This window comes from Paroedura picta, chromosome 13 (assembly GCF_049243985.1).
Source record: "Paroedura picta isolate Pp20150507F chromosome 13, Ppicta_v3.0, whole genome shotgun sequence".
In the NCBI taxonomy this organism is placed as follows: domain Eukaryota; kingdom Metazoa; phylum Chordata; class Lepidosauria; order Squamata; family Gekkonidae; genus Paroedura; species Paroedura picta.
Window position 1 is genome coordinate 1,053,410 of NC_135381.1, and position 25,903 is coordinate 1,079,312.

The following is a 25,903-nucleotide window of genomic DNA, read 5'->3' on the forward strand; positions in this document are numbered from 1 at the left end:
CTGGCAGAAGGCGGCTCGTTTTACAGCCCCCGGGAAGCTGACGGAGCCCTCCGGCCGGAAACTGCGGACTCGGCCGCCTCGGGTTCCGCCTCCTTTTCGTTCCGCCCGGAAGGGCGAGCGGGGAAGCCGGACGGGGGGGCGGGCTGGCGCCGGACGGGGGCGGCGCTTGACCTGGCCCCGCCCCTCGCTCGTGCGTCATCGCCCTTCCTCCGCCCCGCCCCCCGGCGCTTCCTGGTCGGCTCCTGGCGGAGGAGGGCGGGAGGCCTCGCGCGGCTGTTCATGGTGAGCCCCCGGGGGGGGGGGGAGACGGCCCCGATCCAGGCCCCGCCCCCCTTAGAGCCCACCTTCCCCTTGGGGGGGGTCCCTGTTCGAATCCCTGCCCTCTCAGCCTAAGCCTACCTTGCAGGGCTGTTGTGAGGCTTAAACGGAGGCCAGCAGACCGATGTAGACGGCTCGGGATCCCCCGCGGGGAGAAGGGCCCGTGGCGCATGGCGAAGTTGTGGCCGGCCGGAGCCCCTCAGGGGGAGCAGTGGGGTCTCCTGGCAGACCAGCTCAGATTCTCTGCAGGGCCCCTTTGCCAGGCGCCCAGCTCTCCAGCCCTCCATTGGCTGCTGAAATGCAGCGCCCAGGCGCTTGGTCCGAGAGCCCTGTGAGGTGGGCCAGTCCGAGGAGCCCCCAAGCTGCCTGAGGCCCTGGCTCGACTGGCAGCCCTACTCCTGGCCTGGCTGCTGGGCTGGTCCGTGTCCGCAGTTCTTGCGGGTTCCTCTGACGTCTCCAATCCTTAAATTGGCAAACAAACCAGGAGGAGAGAGCAGAGCCCTGGCTGGATAGGTAGATGCAACTTGGCATCCGCGTACGGAGCAGATGTGCATAAAATTGACCAGGACCGACTGGTACAACCCCCCTCCCCCCCCCCCCCGGCATTAATAACAGCATAATATTGTATTTGAGAAGGGAAACTCCCGTTCCTATTCTCCAGCAAGCTGAAATGCTTTGGCAGTTTTTGCTTCAGGAAAGTAGGAAGGCCTGCTTTTAGGAGTGCAGAATGAATTAGCTGACGTTTGTGGGGACACAAAGTTGACCCTCTCTGCCCCAGAATTTGGTGTAGCCCCAGTTCTTGCTTGCTTACCATCCCGAGAGAATATCTCCAGGTTTTGAAGGACAGTTTGGGTCAGCAGAGCTCTTCTTCCATTGTTTTCAGCAGTATAGGCAATCTGACTCAGGGAGTCTTTGCTTGAGTTCTTTCTTGGGTCAAAACCCTGTTGGGGGGAGGGAGGTGGGCGGGATCCCCAGGCCAGACCAAATGCAGAACAAACAGTCCACAGGCCATGGGGGAAGGCAGCCTTGTCGGTTCAGGAGTGGGACAAGGAACTTCTCACTGGCTTGAAGGCCTCAGTGGGTGGGTGGTTGGGGGCCCACCCCACCTTCTGCAGTTCTCCAGCTTGTAGAAACCCTTCCAAGAGGGAAGAGCTGAAGCCGGCACCAGGCGAGGCTGGCAGGCACTGTGTGCTGATGGCCCAGCGCTGTAAAGCCTGAAAATGTCTCCCAAGCATGGTGTGTTGCCAGCCTCTGGGGAAGGAACGCTCAGTGGCTCAGGAGGGACCCTGGAGCAGGATTCTTAGAGGCTTTTGCCAGGCACCCGGGCTCCCTTGAAAAGGGGGCTCCTGCATGGCCATTAATTTGGAAGCTGTTTCCCGAGGGCGAGGTGCTTGAGGCCTCTTGTGCAGCCTTTGGGCATGCTGTCCCAACCCACCCTTGCTGCTTCCGGAACGGGAGTGGGGCAGAAGGCCCAACTCACAGCCCCTGGGCAACCGCTAGGCCAAGGCCCCTGTTCCCAGCTCTGCCTCCAGCTGCCTGCTGTGTTTGGGTGAGATGCTCAAGGGCGCACCTTGAAGCACACCCCCAGGCCGGAGGCCTCGTCCTCAGGAGGAATGCCCAGGGCTAAAAAGGTGGGAGGTGGGGTTAGAATGAGATTACAGAGCCATTTCCCATCAATCTGGAAGAGCATGCTGTCAGGTGCTTCCCCTGGCTCTGTTCGCAAACCCTGCAGCCCGGTCACAGGCCAGCCACCTCTCTATTGCTCGGGAGGGCTGGGCCTCGGGTGCTGCTGCAGCATCATCCTTCTGCCAGGAAGACACCTCTGCAGGGGAGCAGCCCAGGGGCACCTGAGAGACGAGCAATACTCGTCGGGGTGTCGTCTTCCCCAAGTCACAGCTGCCTTGTTAGATTCCTGGCCTATGTGGGTCTCTGATGAAGGGAGGTTTCCGAGCCGTCCTGCTGCACTTGGAGCCTGCATGCTGGCATGTTCACATTCCGAAGGGGCCTTGAGGCTCACGTTTGCTTCCCCGGCTGCCTCTGCGGCAGCAGCTGAAAGAGCAGCTCACGGTAGACTCTGTCGCTAGGCCAGGTGTCGGGTGGCTGGAGCCACAGGAGGCGGACCTGAATTATTCAGTGGCAGGCTTAGCTGACAACGTCCCGGTCGCACCCCAGTCGGCCCCCGGGCCTTAGCCTGCGAGCCCTCCGAAGCGCAGAGGGGACTGGGCTTGGCTCAGCCTGCCCGTGCGGCCCGAGGGACCCGAGGCCCTAACTGAAGCGCCCTCTCCTTTGCAGGAAGAGATGTCCGGAGAAACCGTGGTGAGCACAGCAGTGCCGGCCGCCGCCACCCGGACCACCTCCTTCAAGGGCGCCAGCCCGAGCTCCAAGTATGTGAAGCTGAACATAGGCGGGGCCCTCTACTACACCACCATGCAGACGCTGACCAAGCAGGACACCATGCTGAAGGCCATGTTCAGCGGCCGGATGGAGGTCCTCACCGACAGCGAAGGTAAGCCCCGGCCCGCTGGCCCTGAGCGGCTAATCGAGGGACGGGGGAGGAGCCGTGGCCAGGGGCGGAGCCTCTGCTTGGCCCCCGATTTGGTTCTTGAGTCTCCAGTCGGAAGCCCAGGCAGGAGCTACACAACATCGGCCCCCTAGTCCACGCCCCACTCCCCCAGTCTTCTGTAAAAATAAAACGGCAACCATTCTTAGTAATCTCCAAGTTCTGCTTTTATATTTGCCTTTCTGGTAAGTTTGTGTCGTGCTTGTTTTAACTGTCAGCCCCCTAATGGCTCATGCCGGGCCGTCTGTCCTCGTAAAGACTAATAATAAATAAATATCCCTCCGGCTCACGTTTTGCACTTGAGCAAGGGCTCCAGTACACACCTTTGCTTCTCCGCCATGGAATCAGTTGCCGGCTAAGCAGGTGGACGGACCCCTTTGCAGTGTACCTCCCCCCCCCCATAACTGGAGGCAGCCACTCAGTCTGACCCCATGCTGAAGAACGGGTTCCTGCCAAGGCTGTGCCAGCTCCTCGCAGCCCCTCTGGAGCGAGTTCTCCTTCTTGCCTGTCTCTGAGATGGGCTCCGAGCGAGAACTGTGGCCAGAGCATCGTTCCCTGGCCCTCTCCAAACGGGGCTTTTCCAAACTCTGTCTCTTGGGGGGGGGGAGAAGCTTGGGAGTCCGTCTTGGGAGTCGGTGGGCCTGTGAGCCTTCTAGCCGGGCTGCAGAGGAAGCGGTCTGCACCCGGATGCTGCTGCAGGGCCGCAGAGGGCTGGGGCCGCCCTGATGCCGTGAACAGAAGGCCCCCTGTGCATTCTTTGGCCTTATTTGTCAAAAGGCAGCCTCCTGGCTCTGAGAGCCTTGCTCTCCCTCCCCTCCTTCCCCCGGAGTGCATTCTTGTCTCGCGGCCCATAAAACTGGCCTTTGCTTCGCTTCGTTTGTGGAAACTTGTGCCCCTCCCTCCGCCAGGCAGGACGGCCTCTTCGGAGCGGCTCGCTCTGTCCGCCGGAGGTGAGTGCAGGGCTGGCCTCTTGGTGCAGAAACAAGACGTTCAGCTGGTCTGTTTTCCTCCCCGCCGCCTCCGCGTAAATCACCGGTCGCCAGGCCGGCTCACGGCGCTTCCCTCCCGCTGCAGGACGCCAGCTTCAAGCTCCACTGGAGAGTCAGCAGCTCTTTGGCATTCTTCCCCTGAAACGGCAGGCTTTGGAGCCGTGAAGCTCTGCCGTCTGGCTTGCCAGAGACGGGACTCTGGTCAGATCGGGAGACAAACGGATGGGTCGGGGCAACAGAAGTCCCAAGCTCACCGGCATCAGGCTCCCTGCCTTTTTCAAGAGGAGGGGGAGGAGCCCCGGTGGCCCTTTAAAGCCTAACATTTGTCCCCCCAACAGCTTTCGTGAGTCGGAGCCCCCTTCCGCAGATGCTGTGGGGCGTGGATCCCTTATGCTGGGGTAAAATGCAGAACCTGGGCCACCCACCCACCTCTTGCGGGGTCTCCCCTTCTCCGGCTGCCTTTGCCTCATGTTCCTGTCTTCTCTGGCCACGCGTGTCTTCTCAGGACGCGGCCCGAGTGTCAGGGCTTTGGTTTGGTCGCTTCGCCGTCTAGAGAGAGGTCAGCTCGTTTGGATTGAGAAGCCACATTTGTCTTTGTGGTGGTCCAGTCCGTGAGTGCCTCCTCCGGCCCCGGAGTTCGTGAATCAGCTTTGAATTTGGCAGCGCCTTCCAATCCAGCAATAGCCTGGACCAGCCCAAGCCCCTCTGAGTTTGCAACAGGGATGCCCAGCAAGGGTTTGGGGGAGCCTTTCCCAGAAGCTCAGCTGGCGGCTGACCTCACTGGGTGTCACTGGAGCCCGTGTCTCCCATTGCTGGACAGACCTTGTCTCTTCCTCCACAGGGGGGCATGCCCCCCCCCCCGCAGGGTTCCTCGAAGCCAGAAAAATATCACAGGGGTTCCTCCACGGTCAAAAGTGTGAAAAGGGCTTGCTTAGGAGCTCAGCAGGGTGGGTTAAAACTCAGAAGGGAGACCAGCAGGGAATCCCAGGGCCACTCCCCGGAGGAAGGCAAGGGCCAGCCGCCCCATTGTGCCCTCGGAGCCCTTTTGTAAGAGAACGGGCTCAACAAGAGGAGGCTTGGAGGATTTTTTAGGGAAAAGTTCTCGCCTTTGTACACTTCCTGCCTGCTCCCCTGGAGGAGATGCCCACCTGCCCCAGGTGACTACTCAGTCTAGGGTTGCATTTCCCCAGGCGTTTGTGCAGGGTCTGAGGGTGTCTCCTGGCTCTCAGCCACTCCTGCAGGGCGTTTTGGGTCCCCGGGGCCTGAAGGTGCCCGTCAGAGGGCAGTGCCTTGCTTTGGGCATGGGCCCTCTCTTCCTCTGCCGCACATGAGCCCTGCCTGCTTCTGTCTCGGCCCTGCCCCTCCCTTCCTTCCTTCCCAGGCTGGATTTTGATAGACCGCTGCGGGAAGCATTTTGGGACCCTGCTGAACTACCTGCGCGACGGAGCCGTGCCGCTTCCAGAGAGCCGGCGGGAGATTGAGGAGCTGCTGGCGGAGGCCAAGTATTACCTGGTGCAGGGCCTGGTGGAGGAGTGCCAGGCTGCCCTGCAGGTAGGCACACGGCGGCTCTCCCCCGAGGCATCTTGACCTGCCGGCTTGGAGCAGGGAGTTTGGAGCGTGTCCTGCCCCCTGGCCCTCAGGATGAGTCACAAACCGGGGGGGGGGGGTGAGCATGCCCCACAGCCTCTGGCTGCTGTTGGGGGTGTCTGTGTTTGCATGGGCCCCGTAGAGAAGATTCTGCTACTCTCCAGCGGCACATGGGGGGGGGGGGGGGACAACGAACTGCCAGCTTATGGTTTGTCAAAAAGCCTGAACCAGAGGCTGCTTTTTGGGGGGCGGGGGGGCAAAGGGTGAATTCCCCCTGTACCCCCTTCCCCACCCGCCAAAGCTCCAGGCATTTCCCCACCCAGAGGTACCCCCCCTCGTCCCCCTCTGACTGGCGCTCTCATTTCAGCAGAACAAAGACGTCTACGAGCCTTTCTGCAAAGTGCCCATAATTACCTCCTCCAAAGAAGAACAGAAACTGATCACGACGTCCATCAAGGTAAGCTGGCCGGCCGCCTTCCGGTTTTACGTAGCTGCCCCTGCACTCTGCCCCTCCCCTTATATCCCCTCCCCTCCCCCAGGTGGCTTTGGGCTTCCCCTCAAGCTGGGCTGTGGGCCCCAGCCCTGAACCCGCTTTCTCCCCCTGCAGCCAGCAGTCAAGCTGCTGTACAACCGAAGCAACAACAAGTATTCCTACACCAGGTAAAGCCTTTCCCGCTCCCCATCGGGGATGCGATCCCTTCGGTGGGGGCTGCGGCATTTGGCACCCCGCAGTGTTGCGCTTAGAGTCTCGGGCTGAGCACCGCAGGCCCACCTCCCAGGCCCCCAGCAGGCAGCCCCGGAGCCCTCCTTGCTCCTTCGCGCTGCCCGGGGCTGTGGGGCAGAGTCGGTGGGTGGGAAGCTGCCGGGGGGGGGTCAAGGCTGGGAGCGCAGAGGGGCCACTCCGCCCTGTCGTGGTGCTTCTCAGCCCCCGCCTGCCCCGACCGCTCCCTGTCGGCTCCCTGCAGCAATTCCGACGACAACATGCTCAAAAACATCGAGCTCTTCGACAAGCTGTCGCTGCGGTTCAACGGGCGCGTCCTCTTCATCAAGGACGTCATCGGGGACGAGATCTGCTGCTGGTCCTTCTACGGGCAGGGGCGCAAGATCGCGGAGGTCTGCTGCACCTCCATCGTCTACGCCACCGAGAAGAAGCAGACCAAGGTGGGCCTGCCGCCGCCAGGGACACATCCCGGGAGGGACTGGGTGTGCCGGCAGTTCCCTCAGTGGAGTTGAGGGCAGAGGCCGAGGCCCAGTGGCTGGGCATCCGCTTGGGAGGCGGAAGGCCCCAGGGTCAGTCCCCGGGAGCACCTCCCATTGGACGGGGGATGGGGACGACCCTGGAGAGCGAGGGGCTGCCGGCCGGCCGGCCCCGATCCCCGTGTGCCTGTGAGGGGGCTGAAGGGCGGGGAACCTCTAACCTCCCTCGATTTGGGGCCTCCAGGTTGAGTTCCCGGAAGCCCGGATTTACGAGGAGACATTGAACATCTTGCTTTACGAAGCCCAAGACGGCCGAGGGCCGGACAACGCACTGCTGGAGGCCACCGGAGGGGCTGCGGGCCGCTCCCACCACCTGGAGGAGGAGGAGGAGCGCGACCGCATCGAGCGGGTCCGGAGGATTCACGTCAAGCGCCCCGACGACCGCGCTCACCTCCACCAGTGAGGGGGCCCTGCTCGGCCCCCCTTCGGGGAGCTCCATCCAGCCTCCTGACTTATATCCTGGGAGATCGACCACCTGCTGTTTTTGCCCAGGAACTGAAGAGTATTTGGGGCCCGGAGGCGTCCTGAGGAGTCGGTCACCCCTTGGCGGGGGGGGGGGGCTCGCGGCCTCCGCTTCTCCAGTGCTTGCCCCAACCCAGCTTGCTTTGCCCGGCTGGCTCTTCACCGCTGGGCGTTTCCTGCAGCCCTGCCGGCTGGGGGGGGGGGGAGTGCTTGCCTCCCGGAGCTCCCTTGCCCTCTTCCAGAAAGGCTTGGCAGGAGACAGGAGCCTTAAATCTGCAGGGGGGGCCTGGCTCCTTTGCTTGGCACGAAAGCCGTGCTTCCCTGTCCTCGGAGCTCTTCTCCTTTGGGGACGGGAGCAGCCGGGGCGTGTTTTAGCCGAAGGGGACCACGAGGGCTTGACAGAGCCAGGGCTTGTCAGCGCTGCTCACATTTCTCCGTTCCTGCCTTCTTTGGGGGAGGGGGCCCCTGTGTGACCCCTCCCACATTGCCTTGAGCCTCCCCCCTCTGCCCTCACGCCCAATCAGCTCCATCTCTCCTGCTGTGAGTTTGGGTGTCGGTCTTTGTCCAGCTGAGGGTCACGGTCTCCTGTTTCGGCAGACGGAAAATCATCCCGCCCCCTGCCCCCCCCGCCCCGTGCGATTGCAGCCAGACAGGCCCTGGCGAGGGAGTCGGGAGTCGGGTGCATCTCGGAGCTGCCCCGGGCCCCTCCCCCTGCCAGAGGCTCCCCTGTGTGGCCCGGCCTGTTGGTGGCAGCGTCAGCCTGTGCCTCCAGGCAGCCCCCTCGGCCCTTTCTCACACGCCCACCGGGCCTGTCTCGGGCCCAGCATTTCCACAGGCCCCGCCGCTTTCTCGGCGTGCCGTGGGTGGTGTGCGTGCGCAGAGCCTTCCTCATGATGACATGATAAGCTTGTGCAGGAGGAAGGGGAGAAGCAGGAGGGGAAGGGAGAGGAAACTGGGGCGGAAGGGCTGAGCCACAGCGGGGCTGGCCCGGGAGTGGGGAAACCCCCAGGTCGGAGAGTAGCGGCTGCCGGGGCCCCTGTGCTGCCCAAGGAGTCTTTGCAGGCCGCTCTGAAAGCCGGCCCACACACCTCTGCCCCACTGAGGGCTGGCCTGCTGTCAGGGGAGGACACCCTGGGAGTCCCAGCAGGAGGCAGCGCTCAGGATCGGGCGAGGTGGCCAGCCAGCTCTGCCGGCTGCTTGGGCGGTCCACGCCTGGAGGATTTGCAGAGAGGTGGCGGCACGGAAGGGGTGGGGTGCCGCTGTCTTCCTGCCTCTGTCCTGCTCAGCCTGGGTCTTTGGGGGGGGAGAGGGAGGGAGGGAGGGAGGGAGGGAGGGAGGGGCCCTGTGCCCAGGACCAAGAACAGCCTTAAGCAAGTTCTGCTTCTCATGGGACCAGTATCGAAGGGGGGGGGGCACCAAGCTGGCAGGGGTTCTCTCCTCCGTCCTCAGCCAGCAAGGGAAAGGGAGGGGCCCTTACGGCTTCCTCTGAGTTGCAGCTTCTGCTCTGCTGCTGCCAGACGTTTGGGGGGGGGGGCTGTTGTGGAAGGCCCCAGCTGGGCTCGAGGGGGCCTCGACTTCTGCTCACAAAAGCGGCTGCAGAAAATCTCCCGGAGGCTTCTGGCAAGGGGTGGGCGTGCTCAGGCAGCCCGGCAGCTGATCAGTGGCCACCGCTTGCTGAGAAACCGTCCCTGCACATGCATTGCGGTGGCGAGGGGGGAGAACGCTCCCCCAGAGGTGCAGAGGGCCACCTCCGGCCTCTACCCAGGATGGCGATGATAGAAATGACCAGAGGTTGACCGTCTCCGGAACCAGCCGAGGGCCACACCCCCGGAGCCGCCCCCCCCTCCTTCCAGCCGCAGGACCCCCCCCCTCCCCACGGCCTCTTTCTTCGGCAGAGAACAAATGACGGCTCCTTACGACGTGCGCGTTCTGTCTGTCACTCTGATCTGGAATAAACCTTTCCTATTTAAACGTGTCTCTGTGCTTCCTTGAGCGGAGCTCCCGGTTTTTCTCCTGTGCCATTTCGGCCGCCTGGGCCAAGGGGCCGTTGCTTGCGGGAGGCAGCCCCGAGAGGGAGGCAGGACTGGGTGGCCGCCTGAACCCGGAGCAGGACTCTCGGCTTTTGGGCCTGGGAGAGCGCTAGCAGCCGGCTCCAGCCTCAGGGTCCAGTCCCAGGCCGCCTCTCCTCTGGGGCACAAAGAGGAGGCAAGCGGAAGGCTTTGCGAGTGAGGGGGACACGCTCCCCCTTCCCTTGGCGCCCCATCTGACTCCCAGGGAGAACCCCCTGCCCTCCGTCCTCCGCAGCTGCCAGCTCCTCCAGAACAACGTTGAGCCTCCTGAGAAGGAACGCTGCTCATTGCTGAGGGTTTGGGTCTGTGCCTGCAGCACACGCCTGGCCCCTTCCCTTTCAGACCCAACCAGGTGGACACATGGAGCACGGACCCACAGATCAGGTTCAGGCCCTCATTTATTTGCACCAGCAGGCCTCCACCAGGCAGAAGCCACCGGCTGGGCCCACACAGACCGTCCGCTCGGTCGTGCTGGGGGGCGAGAGGCAGGGCTCTCCTACCCTCCTGCTGCCGGTCAGCAACTGGATCATGGAGGAAGGCACCCAGGCGGCATCCGGGCGTGGAGGATCATGGAGCTCTAACCTTGTGCCCTTTCTCCTCTTGCCCGAGCAGCAGACGCCCGAGCTGGACCTCCCTCTCCTAGCTGCAGAGTCGCTTTTCTTTAAAAGGCCTCGATCCGCTAAGTGCAGTTAGACGTAAAGGATTCGGAACAGGGATGACAGAGACAGTCACAAAATTTCAGCTCTATGAGGATAACATCGGTTGTTGGGCACTGATGGGTCATGGGGTGAGTTCTGTCCTTAACAGCTGTCTAGATTAGATACGTATATTGCTTTTTCGGAGGGGAAAGACGCGAGGAGCAGCTGCAGCAGCGGTCCCCGGGCATCCAGACTCCCAAGGGTGTGGCTCTCCATCCAGGGTGTTTCGGAGAACTTTGGGTGCCTAGCAGCTGTCATGACGGGCAAAACACGGACTGGTGTTCCCATCAGGGTTTCTTCACTTTGGGCGATACCTTTGGGGTTAAACATAACAGTCAGTTTTCAGAGGGAGGTAAAAATAAATTCCCACAAAATTTCAGAATTCTCTGCTGGAGAGCCACAAACCACTTTGAAAGGGGATTAGACAGAGTCATGGAGGAGGGGCAACCAGGGGCTACCAGCCCTGGTGACTGGGGGAACCCTCCACAGGCAGAGGCACTCCCCTTCTGGATCCCAGAGCCAGGAGGGAAGGTCAGGGGAAGAAGCCCTCTGCCCTGTGGCTGGCCCCTGGGTGAGACGGAGGCTGGACTGGAGGGACCCTCCCTGGCCTGACCCAGCAGGGCCCTTCTGAGGGTCTTCTCAGGGGAAGGCCTCGGCCTCCCTGCCCTGTGGCTGGCCCTGCAGAGGAACTGGCTGGCCCCTGGGTGAGACGGGAGGCTGGACTGGAGGGACCCTCCCTGGAGTGACCCAGCAGGGCTCTTCTGAGGGTCTTCTCAGGGGAAGGCCTCGGCCTCTCTGCCCTGTGGCTGGCCCTGCAGAGGAACTGGCTGGCCCCTGGGGGAGACGGGAGGCTGGACTGGAGGGACCCTCCCTGGAGTGACCCAGCAGGGCTCTTCTGAGGGTCTTCTCAGGGGAAGGCCTCGGCCTCTCTGCCCTGTGGCTGGCCCTGCAGAGGAACTGGCTGGCCCCTGGGGGAGACGGGAGGCTGGGCTGGACCCTCTGTGGTCTGGTTTTTATGAGCTCAACAGACCAGTGGCCCGACTGGTTCCAAGCATCTGTGACATTTGGGGCCTCTCCCAGAAGCCACGCCGGGTCCCCCCTGGGGTGAAGCGGAAGGAAGGGCTCACCACAGTCAGAAGCCCGCTTTTGGCCTTGTAGATCCGAGACTCGTGCGCCGTTGTGAAAATGATGGTGGATTCTTTCCCAGCCCCCATGCTGTATATGAGGCTGCAAAACAGACCCCCCCCCACCCCCCCGGTTGCATCAGCCTTTCTCCACCACAGTTGCAAGGCCACTGGGGTCCCGGAACTGGCGTGTTCAGAAATTAATGCCAATCCCAGAGCATTTGTGCAGGGCAAGCATGTCAGGGGCCCCTCTGTGCCCGCCTGACCAGGATGCCAGGCACGGTCCCCGGGCTGCAGAGGTCAAGCAGGGCTGGCGTTCTAACGGACCCGGAAGTTCCACACGCCGATCTTGATTGACCGGCTGAGTTCTTCCAACGTGAAGGGAAACAAGCCGATTAACAGGGCCCTGCCCCACAGAACTAACCATCTACGCCTCTGGAGAGGGAGGGAGGGAGGGAGGGAGGGCAGGCACAAGCCCTTCTGGTCTCACCGCCTTTCCTCTGCCATGGCTGAGGTCCCTCGACACAGGAGAGCTTATCCTCAGAATTAAAGCTTAAGGGACTCAAACTTCGGTCTGCTGAGACAGTCCATTTTGTCATGCTGGGAAAACGGTGACCACATCAGAAGGAGGGACAAGGTCTCTGTCCTCATTGCTCGTGGTCCCTGGCCCCAAATAGCTTTTCCCTGCCTTGACTGGGAGCTGGGCCTTTTGGGTGCTGACCCCTACCTGGTGAATGACGTGCCGGAGGAGGCGCCCCCTCCCTCGTGACACCGGGACCTGACAGAGCGATGGGGGGGGGGGGAGGCCAAGAAGGAAGGGACACCGAGACTGTTTTAAATGGGGGGGTTGGTTTTGGTTCTAATTCTGCTGTTTTGAGCTCTTGTACACCACCATGAGAGGGCTGAGAACAGTAGTCCTATAAATCTAACCTAATTACAAATAAATAAATGCAACCCCCCCCCCCATTTCGGTTTTGGCTGTGTGTTGTGTGCTTTGCTTTGGGAGAGCCAGGGACTGGTCTCTTGTGAAGGGTGGGGGAGCCACATTCTTTAAATTCACAGGAGCATTGCAGGAAAAAGTAAAAAAAAAAGAGCTTCAAGGGCTGAAAGGAATCAGGGAGTTAACAGAAACTATTTGTGGAGGAGACGGCTTTTCAGAGGGATTTGAGCCAAGAGAGATCTGGGAAGGGCTTCTACGCATAAGAGGCAGCAGCAGGGGAGGGGGGAGCACAGACATTAGACTGTGGGGAGGGGAATGCCGGCTTAATACTGTCATAAACCTTAGACTGATTTCCACGTGGCCAAGTCCTCCACTGTCCTGCTATCCAGTGTCTGAACAGACCTGATCAGGGAATTCTGCACTACCCGGGCATACAAAGGCCTGATTTGGGTCAGGGAGAAGGGCCTTCAGCCTTCCAGGGGCACTATTTGCACCACTGGGGAGACCTATGAGTATAGACGCCCACACACAGATTTCCAAACTGGGGAAAGTGCATTGCGAAGGGGGTCAGACTAGATGACCCTGGAGGTCCCTTCCAACTCTAGGATTCTATGAGACGGCACAGAGAGGAAGTCTGACCCCCGTTCTCCCCAGGAGTAAAGGCCTTGAATTGAATCAGGCCTGTGCATGTTTGGAAACCACGGAATTCCTAGAACGTCTCTAATTGAAGGCCCTCTTAGGTTTTGTGCCGTGCTAATCCCTTAAGTCAGCAGTTCTTGGTTTCTTGAGACAACCGATGTACAGCGGAGTCCAGCCCCCGTGCCCTGAGCTGGGATGGGCCAGGCGGCCTAATCTCAGAAGCGAAGCAGGGTCAGCCCGGCCAAGTCTCCAGACGGGGCTCTGCTATGTGGAGGCAGACGGGGGCAAGCCGTGTGGTTGGGGGCACGGTGCTCACCTCCCTTGTGCCACCGCAATGTCCTCCTTGTTGGCCATCAAGCACAGTTTGGTGGCCGTCTCAATCAGCTTTTCACACTGCAGAATGAGGTCCCCCTGGAAGAGAGAGGAGAGGCCGCCCAGTCGGCTCCCCGCAGACAGGCAGAAACAGCAGCCGCGCCTGAGCGTTTCATTATAGGCTCTGTTCCTATTTCCTTTCCCTTTGAGGCAGGCCCAGGGGCAAGACTGCCAGGAACCGACACAAAGCTATGGAGGCAGCGTGGTGTGGGGGTTAAGAGCAGTGGCTTCTAAGCTGGAGGGCTGGGTTTGATTTGCCCCTTCATCCCAGGCCAGTTACCTTTTGCTGCTTACATTCTTCCGAAACGTGGACAACTAGGATTCCGTCACTCAGACCGCTGACGGAAAGACCTCGAGAGAGGAACGTAAACGTTGTGAGTGTCCTGCAGAGTCCAGGGGGTTGGACCAGATGACCCTGGAGGTCCCTTCCAACTCTATGATTCTGGGGCTTGCAAGGGAGCAGGCAGGGGGTGCAGCAGAGCTAGTAAGGGAGTGGGCAGGGGGTGCAGCAGGGAATGTGGGTAGTGCAATGGGGCTAGCAAGGCAGCAGGCAGGGGGTGCAGCAGAGCTAGTAAGGGAGTGGGCAGGGGGTGCAGCAGGGAATGTGGGTAGTGCAATGGGGCTAGCAAGGCAGCAGGCAGGGGGTGCAGCAGAGCTAGTAAGGGAGTGGGCAGGGGGTGCAGCAGGGAATGTGGGTAGTGCAATGGGGCTAGCAAGGGAGCAGGCAGAGGGTACTGGCAGTGGCGGGTCCTGAGATCTGCACCACCCAACCAACTGAATAACCACTCAGCCAAGGTGACTAAGCCCAGGGGCAGTTGGTGACACCAGCCTGATTTACCTTTGATCATGTTGTACTCCACCTTCTCCTTGATCTTGGCTGCCTCCACCAAATAAGAGGAAACCCTGGTCAGGACCAGCAGACGGTCTCTGGGCTTGAAGGTTTTGTATTCGTACTTCACCACGGGGACCACATACTGGAAACCACCACAGGCATACCCTTAGGGCCACAGAGGATGCTTCAGACCGCTCCATACCCACAGTGCATTGCAGCGTGGCACCCCGAGAGAGGCTGGGGTCGGCCCCTCTCACCCGCACGGTGCACCTGAGCTTCCCTCTGTACCTTAATCTTCTCATGGCGGATCAGCTGCAGGACCTTGGGGTGTAAATCGTCCTCCTCTAGGAGAGAACAGGAATGCCCATCTCAGGGAGTGGGGGCACGCCCCCTAACAGAGCGGCCAGGGAGGGGGTCCCCGGTAAACCCCCCCCCCCCGCAATGCATCTGGCATGGCAGCCAGGTCACCCGAAAGACCCATTCCACCCGGACCAGATTTGCAACAAGCCCTGTTGCTTGTCCATCAGCCACGTACTCATCCTGGTCTCGGCGAACGGCTCGGCCACGCTGTCGGCATAGCCCTCCTTCTTCCCCCGGAAAATGTTGCTGGCGACCACCTTCTGCTGCATCTGTTTGGGAATCCACAGCAGCAGGACGCTGGAGGATATTCTGCCACAAGGAAACTGGGGCCAAACCACAAGCAGCCCTGGAGATCTCTCACGGGGCCCCTAGGTGAGCCCTTGTGCCCCAAGGGCCCCTTAATGCACTTCACAATGGATTGCAGACACGCGAGCGGCAGACTTGGGAGGACGGTCTGGCTCAGAAAGCAGAGTGGGATCTCGGTGAGCGACTGCCTCCTGAGTCACATTGTCAGGACACAGATTCCCCCAAGGAGCCCCGGGAATGAGAGTTCAGCGAGAAGGCCAAATCCCAGATGCCCTCGCAAACCCCGCGACTCACTTGGGCTTTCTTCTCGGCTGTGATGCTCCGGCAGTATTTCCGCACGAGGGTCCTCGTGCACAGCTTCTTCAGATGCTCCGAGGTCTTTGTGGGAGGGGAAAGGGGAACAGCCAGAGGCCAAGGCGTGAGTGCAGAAGGGGTCGGTCCCTGGCAGCTCCTGGTAAAAAGCCTTCTCCAGCTGGCGGGAGCCTTCCGCAGAGTCCGATCCTGGGCCCACCAAACTCTGGGCTCTCTGGGCTCTGGCTGGCAGAGGCCCTCCCAGCCCCTTTCCCAGGATCCGTTCAGCTGGAGATGCCAGCCTTGACTTTTGCCATGCAAAAAGGTGGCCCTTCCCCTAGCCAGAGGATGGTGCCTGATGGCGGGGAAGCCCCTCTCCCCTAGCGCAGCACAGTCACTCCCAGGTCCTTCTGCAGGCCACGCAGGCGCTCCACCACTGAGCCACGGCACCCCACCCCGAACACAGGCGCCTACGAAGGCTGACCGGTCCCCCTGGTTCAAGGGATGAGGCTGTTGCCGGCGTGGTCCAGCAACTGGCCTTTCCGTGGGGCCCTTTGGTCTCACCTCGCGCAAGAGATCAGGGGGCTGAAGCCAGGTGGGGTCCAAGACGGTCTTCGGGAGATGGTCCCTCAGCCGCATGACGTAGGTGTACCGCGTGAGATTCACGTAGTCCTCATTTTCAGGGTTCGGGGGAAGCTTTCGGTTCATGAAGCCTTTGATGTACCTGCAGGGAGGGGAGGGCCGCAGCTCACGGTGGGCTGGCCCACAATTCCACCCGCAAAGCGCCAGCACAGCCATAATCTTTTCCAGTTTCCAGGAGGAAGCAAAACTAAGGGAACTCAAAGAACAAAGTGTGCCCACACAGCAAAGCCAATAGCCAGAATTAAAATTGGCTGCCGGACTCCAATTCTATCCTGTGGCTTCAGAACCGCACAGAGAAGCCCCTGACTCTGTCGTGTGCTAAGCTTCTCTGAAAATTCTCAAACTTTGTTGCTTGATTTGTGCAAAGGAAGAAAACCCCTTCCCTTCAGTCGGGAGAGGTGGCTGGAGAGGTGGGCACATTCTGGCAAGAACTCTGGGCTTGAAGAGCAACTTTGCACAAATGTTACAGCATCTCCAGTCTCGCACTAACGCCACTCGGGGGGGCACAGGGGGTCAGGGTCTGCCCCGGCCCTTCATGTGCCGACTTTTGTATCTCCCCCCACCCAGATGGACCAGAGGAACGGGAGGCTGGGCCAGCAGAAAGCTGACCTCTCAAGCCGCTCCATGTTCTCCTTCCTTCGCTCTCCAGCAAGAACGGGCAGGGAGGAGACCGCTGGGGCCCAAGAGGAGCCCAAGAGGAGCCCAAGAGGAGCCCAGAGGCCGGCCGGGGCGTTTCCGATGCCGCTGTCCGGTCCCCTCCCTGGGGCTGTGCTGAAGGGCCGGGCGAGAAGCACACTTACTTCCGGATGATCTGAGCTGCCCACGCCCTCCTCTGGGCCTCTTTCCGTGCCAGGACGCCTCTCCACCGGGCCTCCAGCTTGATGGCTGCAAGAGAGAATCGCGGGGCAATTGGCACCCACGCGGCCAGCCGAGGGAGAGGCACCCACAAGAGAGCCACTGCCCCCCTCCAGCCTGGAGGCAACGCAGGCAAGGAATGCCTCTGCCCCCCTGCCCAACCCAAGCTGAGGGCAGGATAGGGTGAGCAGCGCTCTCTGCCTGGGGCCTTTCAAAGCCTAGAACCAGCTGCTCCCCTCCCAGCCGGACATGTCACTATACTTGCCCCCCCCCCCACACACTCACACACAAGGGGTGTCATGACAGAGGATGGGCAGCAGGGGGCACTGGTGCCACAAGAACGGCTGGATCTTTCCTAGACCTTGGCTTTTGCCCTGCTCCGCATGTTTCTATCGGACTGTCCCTTCGCGTTGGGACCGGCTGGGAAGTCCATAGAGATTTGGGAGTGGAGGGACTTCGGGCCACCCGAGCCCATCCTCTGAGGCTGGGGCCTCCTCCAGGGGAGCTTAAATATCCAGGCGCAGTTAGAAGGCAGCAATCTTGTTAAAGGGAAGGCAGCCAACCGGACTCAGTTCTGGCTTGTTGTGGTGCTGCATCTGAAGGTCTGAGCAACCACACACACACACACACACACACACACACCCTGTAGCCTCAAACAAGCGCTTACCAGCCTGCCTCATCTTCAGGTACTCCCGTCTTCCGACACAGCCTTTGTACTTAGCTTGTGCTTTGGAAACTGAAAGGGGGGGGGGAAGCAAATTACCCTCCTGCTTTGTCTCCTGGGAGCCCAGTGTGCAGCGATTCCACCCAGCAGCTTGCTTAGCCTGGCTTATCCAGGAGGACCCAGGAGACCTGGTGACACCCACACGGGTGGGCTAATGCCCTTGCAATGCCCTGACCAAGCAGATGATCCTGTTCCGCACAGGAAAACCCAGCTGCAAGAGCACTTGGGAAGTGCATCACCCAGCATGCGCAGAATGGGCCCAGAACAGGAAGATTTGCTTCTAAAGTGCGCTGAAAGCACATTATCCAACATGTGCGGAATGTGCTTTGGTCTTCCTGCAGACAAACAGAAAACAGTCCTTACATGGGGGGGGGAGGGGGTTCTCTGCCCGTTTTAAGTTTTAGAATCCACCAGGAAAAGGCTGCAGGAGACAAGATTAAAGCTGAAGGGGGCTTCCAAATGTGCCAGAGCAAAAGCAGCCCAGGACATACTTAGCATGTGTTTCCGGTACTCAAAGGCATCTTCAGTGGCAAACAGAGTCCTCGGGAAACGAATGAATATTTTTGTCCTGAAGGAAAGAAAGATTTCACAGATAAGGGCAGCCCATGCTACAGAACCGAAAGGCAGGAAACATTTGCCACCCTCTGATACATTCTCTCCCCGCTCCCCCGCTTGCTGAAGGCTCAGGGCCCTGGGATGTGGGCACCTACTTGCCCATTTTGTACTCGTCCGGCTGGTACCCCAGGTGCTTGACCAACTTCTCTACGCCCCTGGCTGCTGAGCCCCGCCAGTGAGGCCACGTTTCTGGACACAGAGATTTGTACCTAAAAACATTCGGGGGAGCAAGAGAAAGGCATTCCACCCCAGGGAGACCAGTGCAAAGGGGACCCTCGGCTCTGCAGAGGAAAAGTCTCAAGCCCACTCAGCTGCCCAAGGGGGAGCTTCCCACTCCTCCAAGCCAGGTGCCCTCTGGGCATGCCCAGCCTGGGACATTAGAGCCCCGCCCCAACAGGGGCTTACCTTTGCAAGAAGTGCTCGTACTTCCGGCGGTAAGCAAAGCCGGCTCGCCTGACTCGCAGGTGCTCCATCAGGCCCAAATACTTCACCTGGTGTCGGATCAAGGCCTCGTCAAATTTGTCTGTGGGAGAACAAGCCCGGCAAATTTTGGACTTCTAATCTGGCCAGCCAGGTTTGATTCCGCACTCCTCCACATGCAGCCAGATGGGTGACCCTGGGCCCACCACAGCACTGATAAAGCTGTTCTGACTGAACAGTAATCTCAGGAAGAAGAAGGGAAGGCAATTGTAAGCTGCTTTGAGACTAGTTTGGGTAGAGAAAAGTGGCATATAAGGACCAACTCTTCTTCTTCTTCAGTAATCTCAGGGTTCTCTCAGCCTCACTTCCCTCACAGGGTGTCTATGGTGGGGAGAGGAAGGGAAGGTGATTTTAAGCTGCTTTGATACTCCTTCGGGTAGAGAAAAGCGGCATATAAGAACCAACTCTTCTTCAGTGATATCAGGGCTCTCTCAGCTTCACCCACCTCACTGGGTGTCTGTTGTGGGGAGAGGAAGGGAAGGCAATTGTAAGCCGCTTTGAGACTCCTTTGGGTAGGGAAAAGCGGCATAGAAGAACCAACTCTTCTTCTTCTTCAAAGGAGTGTCTCTTCTAACTGCACCCCCAAAGGGTGAAAGAGTCCCCAGACATTGAGGGAACGGAGCATTCTGGCTTTGCACGGCACAGGGGGCAACACACCAGCCCAATCTTCACAATCTAAAAGAGCCTCACGAGTGTGATGGCAGAACATGCTGGGGAAAACCCTGACCCCTCACGGAAACCATCTGCACTGCGTCCCTCCCAAACAGCAAACATACCTGGAAACCCACAAACACGTATTTGTGTTCAGTAGACTGGAGAGGAAAGCACCCCCCCCCCCGCCCTCGCCCCCGTCTTTGCCTCATGCTTCCAGCTACTCCGGGCAAGGACGGCTGGGGACGAAGCATGCCGGAGGCAGCCGTGGGCCCGTCCGTGGCAATCCCCCTCCGTGGTTCCCTACCGGGCTCCTTGTTAGCGTTGGGCTTGATGCAGCGGATGTAGGACGGCTCTTTGGACATGAGGATTTCTATCAGACTTGCCAGGCTGTTTTTGAACTGAGTTGCAACCTGCAGAGGCAAAAGGGCTCAGTGAGGGAGGCGGCTCTCCAGGGCGGGGGCGGGGGGGCGGGGGGGGGCTCATGGCAAAGAGGAATTGGGGGAACTGGAGGTAAAAACAAACTTTGAACCAATCTCTTAGATCCACCGTATCCCATAACGCAAACTTGGTTGCTATTGGTGTTTCCGTTCCATATTGCCTGGTGATCCGAAGCGGCAAAGGTTTCCTTTGGGCCCGTCCAGCTGGGGCTGAGCCCTCCAGGGGGGTCTTGGGGAGGAAACTCACCGTCTCAGGCCTCCTCCGGCTGTCCAGCTCGGACAGGTGAAAACACTCCCGGATTATGCCGTTTTTGGACTTACACAGCACCTGGGGACAAGTCACACTTTTGGAAAGAAGGGCAGCAACACAGGCCTCTTAGAGACCCCCCCCCAAGCGGGGCCAGCCCCCCTCAGCCCCCCCCCCCTCAAGAAGCAGCCCCCCCCCCAGGCAGGAACTGGGCAACACGAAGAGAGGTTTCCCTCCGTGCTTTGAGGCAGCAGTTCTCATTTGGATGATGAGGGCCCAAAGGGGGGATATTAAGTAACATAAATCCATTGCCATGGCACGGGGGGGGGGGGCGGGGGGGTCGCTGAGAGGGGACCTTTCCCGAGGCCACCCAGCGACTTTACAGCATGGCGTGATCTGAACCCGAGGTCTGCCAAGCTGAACTGGGATTTTCCTGAACCGGCCAATTTGGGCTCCCCTTCTCCCCTCGGTTCGGGAAAATTCTGCCTTCGTGCCGTTTGGGGCTCGGTTTGGAAGTCGCTCCGTGGCAGAGCCGGAATTTCGGGGTTCTCGCCCCCCCCCCCCGTGCTGCTGCTCAGCCTCTTAGAGACTCTGACGCCAACTCTCCCGTGGGGGTCTGGAGCTGACCCAAGAAACAGCCTTCAGGCGGCTTTAGGCCCAAGGGAATCAGCAGCCTGTGTTCTTACCTCTTTCAGGTTTCGGTAGAGAAGGTCGTTGTTTTTCTCCAGAAATCCTGTCAGGGAAATAGAAATCAAGAGAAAACACTGAAAAAAGTAGGAACTGGGGGGCTCAGAAGCCACAACGACTTAAGAGAGGCCAGCAGCAGGAGGGGCCTGAACTGAACCACAAAGCAACATTCAGGACCAAGTCTGCCCTGTTCGCAGTGCCCAAAGAGAAGTTTGGGGCAGGTTCACCATCATAAACTTCCATGATCTTTTAGAGGGGTTCATGCCGGTTTGAGGACGGAGCCGAAAGCAGAGGTGTAAAGACACCGCAAGCCCCAAAATACAGCGGAGGGGCAGGAAGGCTCTCTGCCCCTCATCTGTCTTGTGCAGTCCCCTTTTAAACCCCAAAAGGGCTGAGAAGGCAGCCCGAAAAACAGCTGCAGGGTGGGGAGGCACTCCCCCCGGGCAGCACACTGGGTGGCCTGCTGCAGTCCCTGCAAAGTTTACAGCCAGAACGTCCACGTGGCTGTTTATCGGGCTTTCTGCAAGCTCCATTGCGAGAGATTTCTTCCTGCAGTCCTTTTCACGAATGAGGGGTTCGGTTTGCGGTTTCAGTCGCATTTCCCCCTTCTGACACTCAAAAAAAGCTCCCACCCTGAGCGTCTCATTGGTCTTTCAGGCACCACCAGCCTCGGATCTGGCCGTCAGGGGTTTGTTCTTAGGCTGGGGTTGAGGTCGTGCCTTTGGAGCCTTCTCCGCGGAACCCGAAGAACCTGCTTCTCCTCACCTACTGCGCAGTAGGTCACCTCTCCCGCGTAGTGAAGGAGGCGGAAATCCACCCAGCCAATGGATTTTCGGTTCTTCTGCTTTGCGAGCTTTCGGCTAGAGACAGAGAGAAGAGGGCAGAGGAAAGCAGAGAGCTGAGCCCTTGCCTCTAGGTGTCCTGGCCGGCATGGCTTTGCAGCTCCGAGGAAGCCACTACCAGTGGGTCAAGTGGGGGGGGGCTCTCGGGGTCTTCAGGGAGGCTTGGGAAAGGTCTCCTCTCAGGGAGGCTACAGAGCAGAGGTGCCTACGTCAGGAAATGGGCATGCTGTCCCACTTTCTCCTCCAGTTTTTCCAGGAAGCTCAGATCGGTGGCTTCACCGGGCCGCAGGCATTCTTCATCCTGAAAGGAGGGGAGGGAGGGACGTCCTCATCGACTGGTCATCCAGGGGGACGCTCCACCACCCCTGTAGAGTAGGCATCCCTAAAGGACCCGTAAATGACACCTGTCCAATATATTCCTTACCAGTATGGAAATAATCCCTTTATGTTTCTCTTCCACTAGATCGCAAATTATCTTGTTGTTGAAATACGGAATTGGCTCCCACTGCGATTAGGAAGAGAAGATCAAGGACTTTTTCAATGCACCCATGCAGAGCTTTATGCAGAAGCAGGAGCGCCTTGGATCGAAATGCCAACGGAGGCTTCTCTCGCGGACACGGCCAAGGCCTTCCTGGGGAGGAGTTCGGAGAGAGCCTGGACAGGCAGGCAGCCGTTTCTAAGAGCTTCTGGCAGGTTGACTTTATAAAAAACCCCAAACATGGCTTGGAAAATGAATGCTCATGATGTGTGTGCTTTGCTCAGTTTCCCCATATTAAACAGATTGGGTCGTTTGTTTCAATGGACCAGGAATGCCCATTTAAGAAGAGGCTGAAGGAGGAAAAAAGAGCACCCCTCCCCCCACAAGGGAGGCTCCCTCCAGCCCCACCCCACCCCACCCCGTTCCCATGCCATTGGTGAGGGTAAAGACCATTTCCTTTTCCATAGAAAAGAGCACCCCCACCGGAGCAGCCCCCCCCCCCGATCCCCTCTTGCAGCCAGCTGGCTGTTCTGCAGGGGACCCCAAGAGAGGGAAGCAGATTTGGGGGGAGGGGGAGGGGGGTCTCGCCTCGATGCCCTCCAGCTTGTACTCCTCCTGCTCCGCCTTCAGGGTCATCTCGATCAGCAGCTGCTGGAGTTTCTCGTTGCAGTAGTTGATGCAGAACTGCTCAAAGCTGGTGGAGACGTCAAGGGCAGAAAGTCACTGGCCACACAGGGCCACACAGGGCCCTCCCCCCCCCAGACACGGGCCTCACTAGGGGGCACCACAGCTTCCACCTGCTGTCCGACGGGGTCAACGGCCTGCCCGTGAGCAGAAACACACAGAAAACTAGTCTAATCCTTATCCAACAGTCACTCTGCAGAGAAAGCGACAAGGAGCCCGCTCTCTTTCCCCAGGAGCTGATGAAATCGGAAGAAAGATGACATTTCTACCAACCCTCTTTGAAAAGCGTTGCTGTCCCTTCCGTTTGGTGACTCTGTGTTGGGGGAAGGGTTGGCCTCTTCTGGCCCCACAAAATCCTTCCCATTATAAACTGCACTAAACCCAAGCCATTCCCAAGCAGCCCCCAGCCCCAGGTCAGGAGGCACCCGCTGGCAGAGGTCTTTCCTGGCAGCTGGGAGTCCTTGACTGGCGAGGCGACCCGGGGTCCTTCTGTCCCCAGAGCAGAAGATGTGCCCGTGCTCCTTCCTCGCATCCCAAGCACCCGGGGTGACCAGGCAGAGCCCAGGCCCTGCTGAGAGACCTCCACATTTCGTCTGGGTTTAGTGTCCAACTCTCTCACCTGTTGGTCTCAAAGACCTCAAAGCCGTAGATGTCCAGCAGCCCAATCACGGTTTTCCTGGTGGGATCCTGGCAAGCAAAGCACAATCAGCTCTATCTGCTAGTGACTCTCTTCAATCCTTCTGCTGGTGGCAAACAAGGGGGCATGAAATTGGGGTCCCTGCGGGTGGGCAGGGAGTGGTGCGTTCCTGCATTGTTGTGCTAGATGACCCCAGAGGTCCCTTCCAACTCTAGGATTCGAGCATCACCAGGCAAACAACCACAGAAAATCTCCTTGGCGTGGAGGAGCCCTGGATTCCGTTGTGTGGATCTAGATATGGATTGCAGACAGAAAAGGTGCGCTACACAGGGAGCAGGTATCAAAAGGTGCATCTCATGTTCACCCACACCAAGAAATTTCACGGGGATTTGCCATGGAGTCTTAAACGAAGAGGCACAGAACCTTTGACACCGCAAACCACCAGTCCAGCTCAGAATGGTGCAAGCCGCACGGGCCCAGTCCCGGAACAGCGAGAACCCACCTTGTTAGCGAGAGACCCATTGATTTTGTTCACGAGCCACGTAAACATCCGTCCGTAGACTGCCTTTGCCACGGCATCTCGGGCGTAATATGCCAAGTCCACATTCAGGGGGCTCAAAACCTTCAGGGAGGGGGAGAAAAAACATGTCCAGTGAGCTCAGGTCTGACTTGAGATCTCTGGTCTCTGCAGCCGGGTGGGGAAGGGAAGCACGTGGTACCTCCTCAAAGCGGGCCTCGATTTTCCTGTTTGTAAGAGCTTCCTGCAGAATGGACAGGTGGACTCCCAGGAGCTGGAACGAGAGAGGAGAGACGTGCAACAGGGAATGCCAGAGAGGCCTCCTCAAGGCCGGGAGCTTCCATGCACTACACAGGAGGTTCTGGGAGGGTCCCCGGCATATTTCAGCATTCCTATCCCCCCCCCCTTTCCATTTACTATCAGCTCTCCAAGGCAGTCTCCAGCCGATGCACTGGATCTACCAACATCACCCTGCTCCATTTCCTTATCATTCCTGGACGTGAGAACAAGGCCAGTTCCACCTGGGTGGTGGCCATGGGGCTGGACCTTCCCACCCTTTTCACTGGGGGAAGCGGGAAGGAGGAGCCCTCACCCAAAGGCTCTGGACAAAAGCCAGGCGGGATGGTGGATACAGGGAGAGCTGGACGGGGAAGGGCTTGGATATCCCCTGCAGGGTGGAGTTGAGGAGGATTCGCCCGGTGCTGCACTGGGGTCCCCTTCAATAAGCCCAAAACCTGCCTCCTCCCCCCCCCCAAGCGGGCACCTTGGAGATCCACTTGATCTGGGTGCCGTTGGTGATGATGGCGTGGCTGTTGGTGTCCTCCTCAAACTGGATGTTGCCCAGGTGGAGGACGCTCGCGATGATCCCAAAGAGGTTCTGTGGCCAAAGAGAGAGGACAGCCCACAGTCCCTGACTGCTCAGCGCTTGCGGAGGAAAGAACCGGGCCACAACGGCTGCCGGACAGCGTTGCTCCGGTCTGTGAGTTCGAGACAGTCCGCAAGGCTGCTGAGTACTTTCCCCCCTTTGCAAGTCACATAAAATGATTCTCCTGCCAGGCGCAGAAGAAGAGCGACGCAGGCCACTCCAGGACCAGTTCTGCAGGGGGGGGGGGCTGGCTCTGCAACCTCCTGTTCATCCTTTTTATACTTCAGTTATTCCTCACTCCCTGATGGGGATGCTTGGGGGCTTACGTGATTCTCCTGTCCCCCGTTTTATCCCAATGTGTGGGTTAGCTTCTCTGGGTTGGAATAGGCCAACATCATGGAGCAGAACATAAAGGGGGCATGGGAGGAGAGGGGCATTCCGCATAGTTAGATCAGAAACCTCCTGGTGATTTTGAGGTTTCCTCCTGTGACCTGACTGGCTGACCAGGAGCCTTCCTGCTCTTTTGAGCACCCTTCCTCTCTGCTTGCCTCCAGAACAGCAGTTGCACAGAGGAATGTCTACAGACAGCAGCTAGCTCGACAGTGAGGCCTCTCCTCTTCTCTTTCTGTACATAGCTGTTTCTCTTCTGAATAGAAGCTCTTTCATTGTTTTAAGCAGCCTAGTGCTCGGCTCCCTCCGCATGTGCAAACTCTGCCAGCGCTGAGTGCCCCTCTGCCGCTGGCTTCCCTTTGTACCTGGATGTCTCTCTCTGTAAAGTCAATGACCGTGAAAGCTTTCCGGACCATTCGCCAGTCACTCCGGTCGTTGATGGAAGAAACTTTGGCACCGTTGCCCTGCAGGAGGGGAAAGAATCCTTTAGGGGGGGGGCTCCTTCTGCAGAGCATACAGGGCGTGGCCCTTGGAACCAGCCTCTCCCCAGTCTGACGGCGGGGCCTGGCCTGGCTTGCTCCCACAATGGCAACTGGTCTCCGCTTGCACTGGAAGAAATGGCTGCTCGACAGGGTGGGCTCCAAGGAATCCCACAGATTCTAGGCAAAATCTCATGCCAGCTCCCCTCCTCCACAGGCCCCTTCCCCAAAGGACACTCTCTGGGCTCGGTAAGGCTGCCAGTTGACCTGGTTAGTCGGGGCTTTTCCCTGATTGGTGGGGAAAGACTGGCGGGGGGGGGGGCCCTCATTATAAAACCTCATATTTCCCAGTTTTCTTCCCAGACACTCAGTCAAAAAGCTGCACAGCACAGGACCCCGGCAACCATACAGTCCCAGGCCAGGCTTGGCAGGCAGCCCTTGCCCACCCCCGTAATAGCGCCCGTTCTCCCACCTCCTCTGATGTCCTGCCCAGAACGAGTCATCCTTTTTTAAGGGGGGGGGGAGACTTCACTCTGTCTGCTCCAAGCGGCTAGACCACGGTCTCTTCCCCACTCTAGCTGCTTGGAGCAGACAGGAGAGTGAGGCCTCCCCCCAAAAGGATCACCTCTTCTGGCCACGACACCGGAGGAGGTGGGAGAGCAGAACGGGCATCGTCGCGTCTGCCTGCTGGACTGCCTGTCTAAAAAATGTTCCGCAACATTCAGAACTCCTGGCAAAACGAGTGCAGCCCAAGGGAAGCCGGCCTCGTGTTCTCTCTCCCAGACCACTCCCGTGTTGCCGAAGTCTTGGCCCTGCACATGGACCGCCTCATGTCCCCCGTGTGACGCAGAGTGGGGGCTGGCTGG

General features: G+C 59.3%; 2 protein-coding genes across 6 annotated transcripts in view; one reads left to right on the plus strand and one right to left on the minus strand.

Annotated features, from left to right (window-relative positions):
- The first annotated feature begins 140 nt into the window (after positions 1–140).
- KCTD10 (potassium channel tetramerization domain containing 10) lies at positions 141–9,144 on the plus strand. Of its 2 annotated transcripts, none has more exons than XM_077309096.1 (7): positions 141–282; positions 2,611–2,824; positions 5,249–5,418; positions 5,822–5,911; positions 6,062–6,114; positions 6,420–6,615; positions 6,896–9,144. In XM_077309096.1, the coding sequence occupies exons 1-7, from the start codon at positions 280–282 to the stop codon at positions 7,112–7,114; spliced, it is 945 nt and encodes a 314-aa protein (XP_077165211.1). In that variant the 5' UTR covers positions 141–279; the 3' UTR covers positions 7,115–9,144. The 2 variants fall into 2 exon arrangements, with proteins under 2 accessions (XP_077165211.1, XP_077165212.1); XM_077309097.1 differs by having other exon boundaries at positions 143–282; positions 5,825–5,911.
- Positions 9,145–9,453: 309 nt separating this feature from the next.
- The window catches only part of MYO1H (myosin IH), a 45,093-nt gene continuing 28,643 nt past the window's right edge, over positions 9,454–25,903 (minus strand). For 3 of the 4 annotated variants that reach the window (XM_077309059.1, XM_077309058.1, XM_077309060.1), the window contains exons 7-32: positions 24,924–25,022; positions 24,067–24,180; positions 23,506–23,577; positions 23,289–23,408; positions 22,769–22,836; positions 22,054–22,159; positions 21,412–21,492; positions 21,197–21,288; positions 20,911–21,005; positions 20,145–20,191; positions 19,459–19,539; positions 19,079–19,184; positions 18,046–18,163; positions 17,736–17,849; positions 17,517–17,593; positions 16,969–17,037; positions 16,247–16,331; positions 15,369–15,528; positions 14,808–14,891; positions 14,383–14,476; positions 14,136–14,191; positions 13,854–13,989; positions 13,296–13,366; positions 12,960–13,054; positions 11,068–11,167; positions 9,455–10,254 (exon numbers count right to left, since the gene is read on the minus strand). In XM_077309059.1, the coding sequence (XP_077165174.1) occupies positions 10,228–10,254; positions 11,068–11,167; positions 12,960–13,054; positions 13,296–13,366; positions 13,854–13,989; positions 14,136–14,191; positions 14,383–14,476; positions 14,808–14,891; positions 15,369–15,528; positions 16,247–16,331; positions 16,969–17,037; positions 17,517–17,593; positions 17,736–17,849; positions 18,046–18,163; positions 19,079–19,184; positions 19,459–19,539; positions 20,145–20,191; positions 20,911–21,005; positions 21,197–21,288; positions 21,412–21,492; positions 22,054–22,159; positions 22,769–22,836; positions 23,289–23,408; positions 23,506–23,577; positions 24,067–24,180; positions 24,924–25,022 (2,367 nt within the window). In that variant the 3' untranslated portion in view covers positions 9,455–10,227. Of the gene's footprint in view, positions 10,255–11,067; positions 11,168–12,959; positions 13,055–13,295; positions 13,367–13,853; positions 13,990–14,135; positions 14,192–14,382; positions 14,477–14,807; positions 14,892–15,368; positions 15,529–16,246; positions 16,332–16,968; positions 17,038–17,516; positions 17,594–17,735; positions 17,850–18,045; positions 18,164–19,078; positions 19,185–19,458; positions 19,540–20,144; positions 20,192–20,910; positions 21,006–21,196; positions 21,289–21,411; positions 21,493–22,053; positions 22,160–22,768; positions 22,837–23,288; positions 23,409–23,505; positions 23,578–24,066; positions 24,181–24,923; positions 25,023–25,903 lie in introns of all 4 variants that reach the window. The other variant, XM_077309057.1, reaches the window with a different exon arrangement.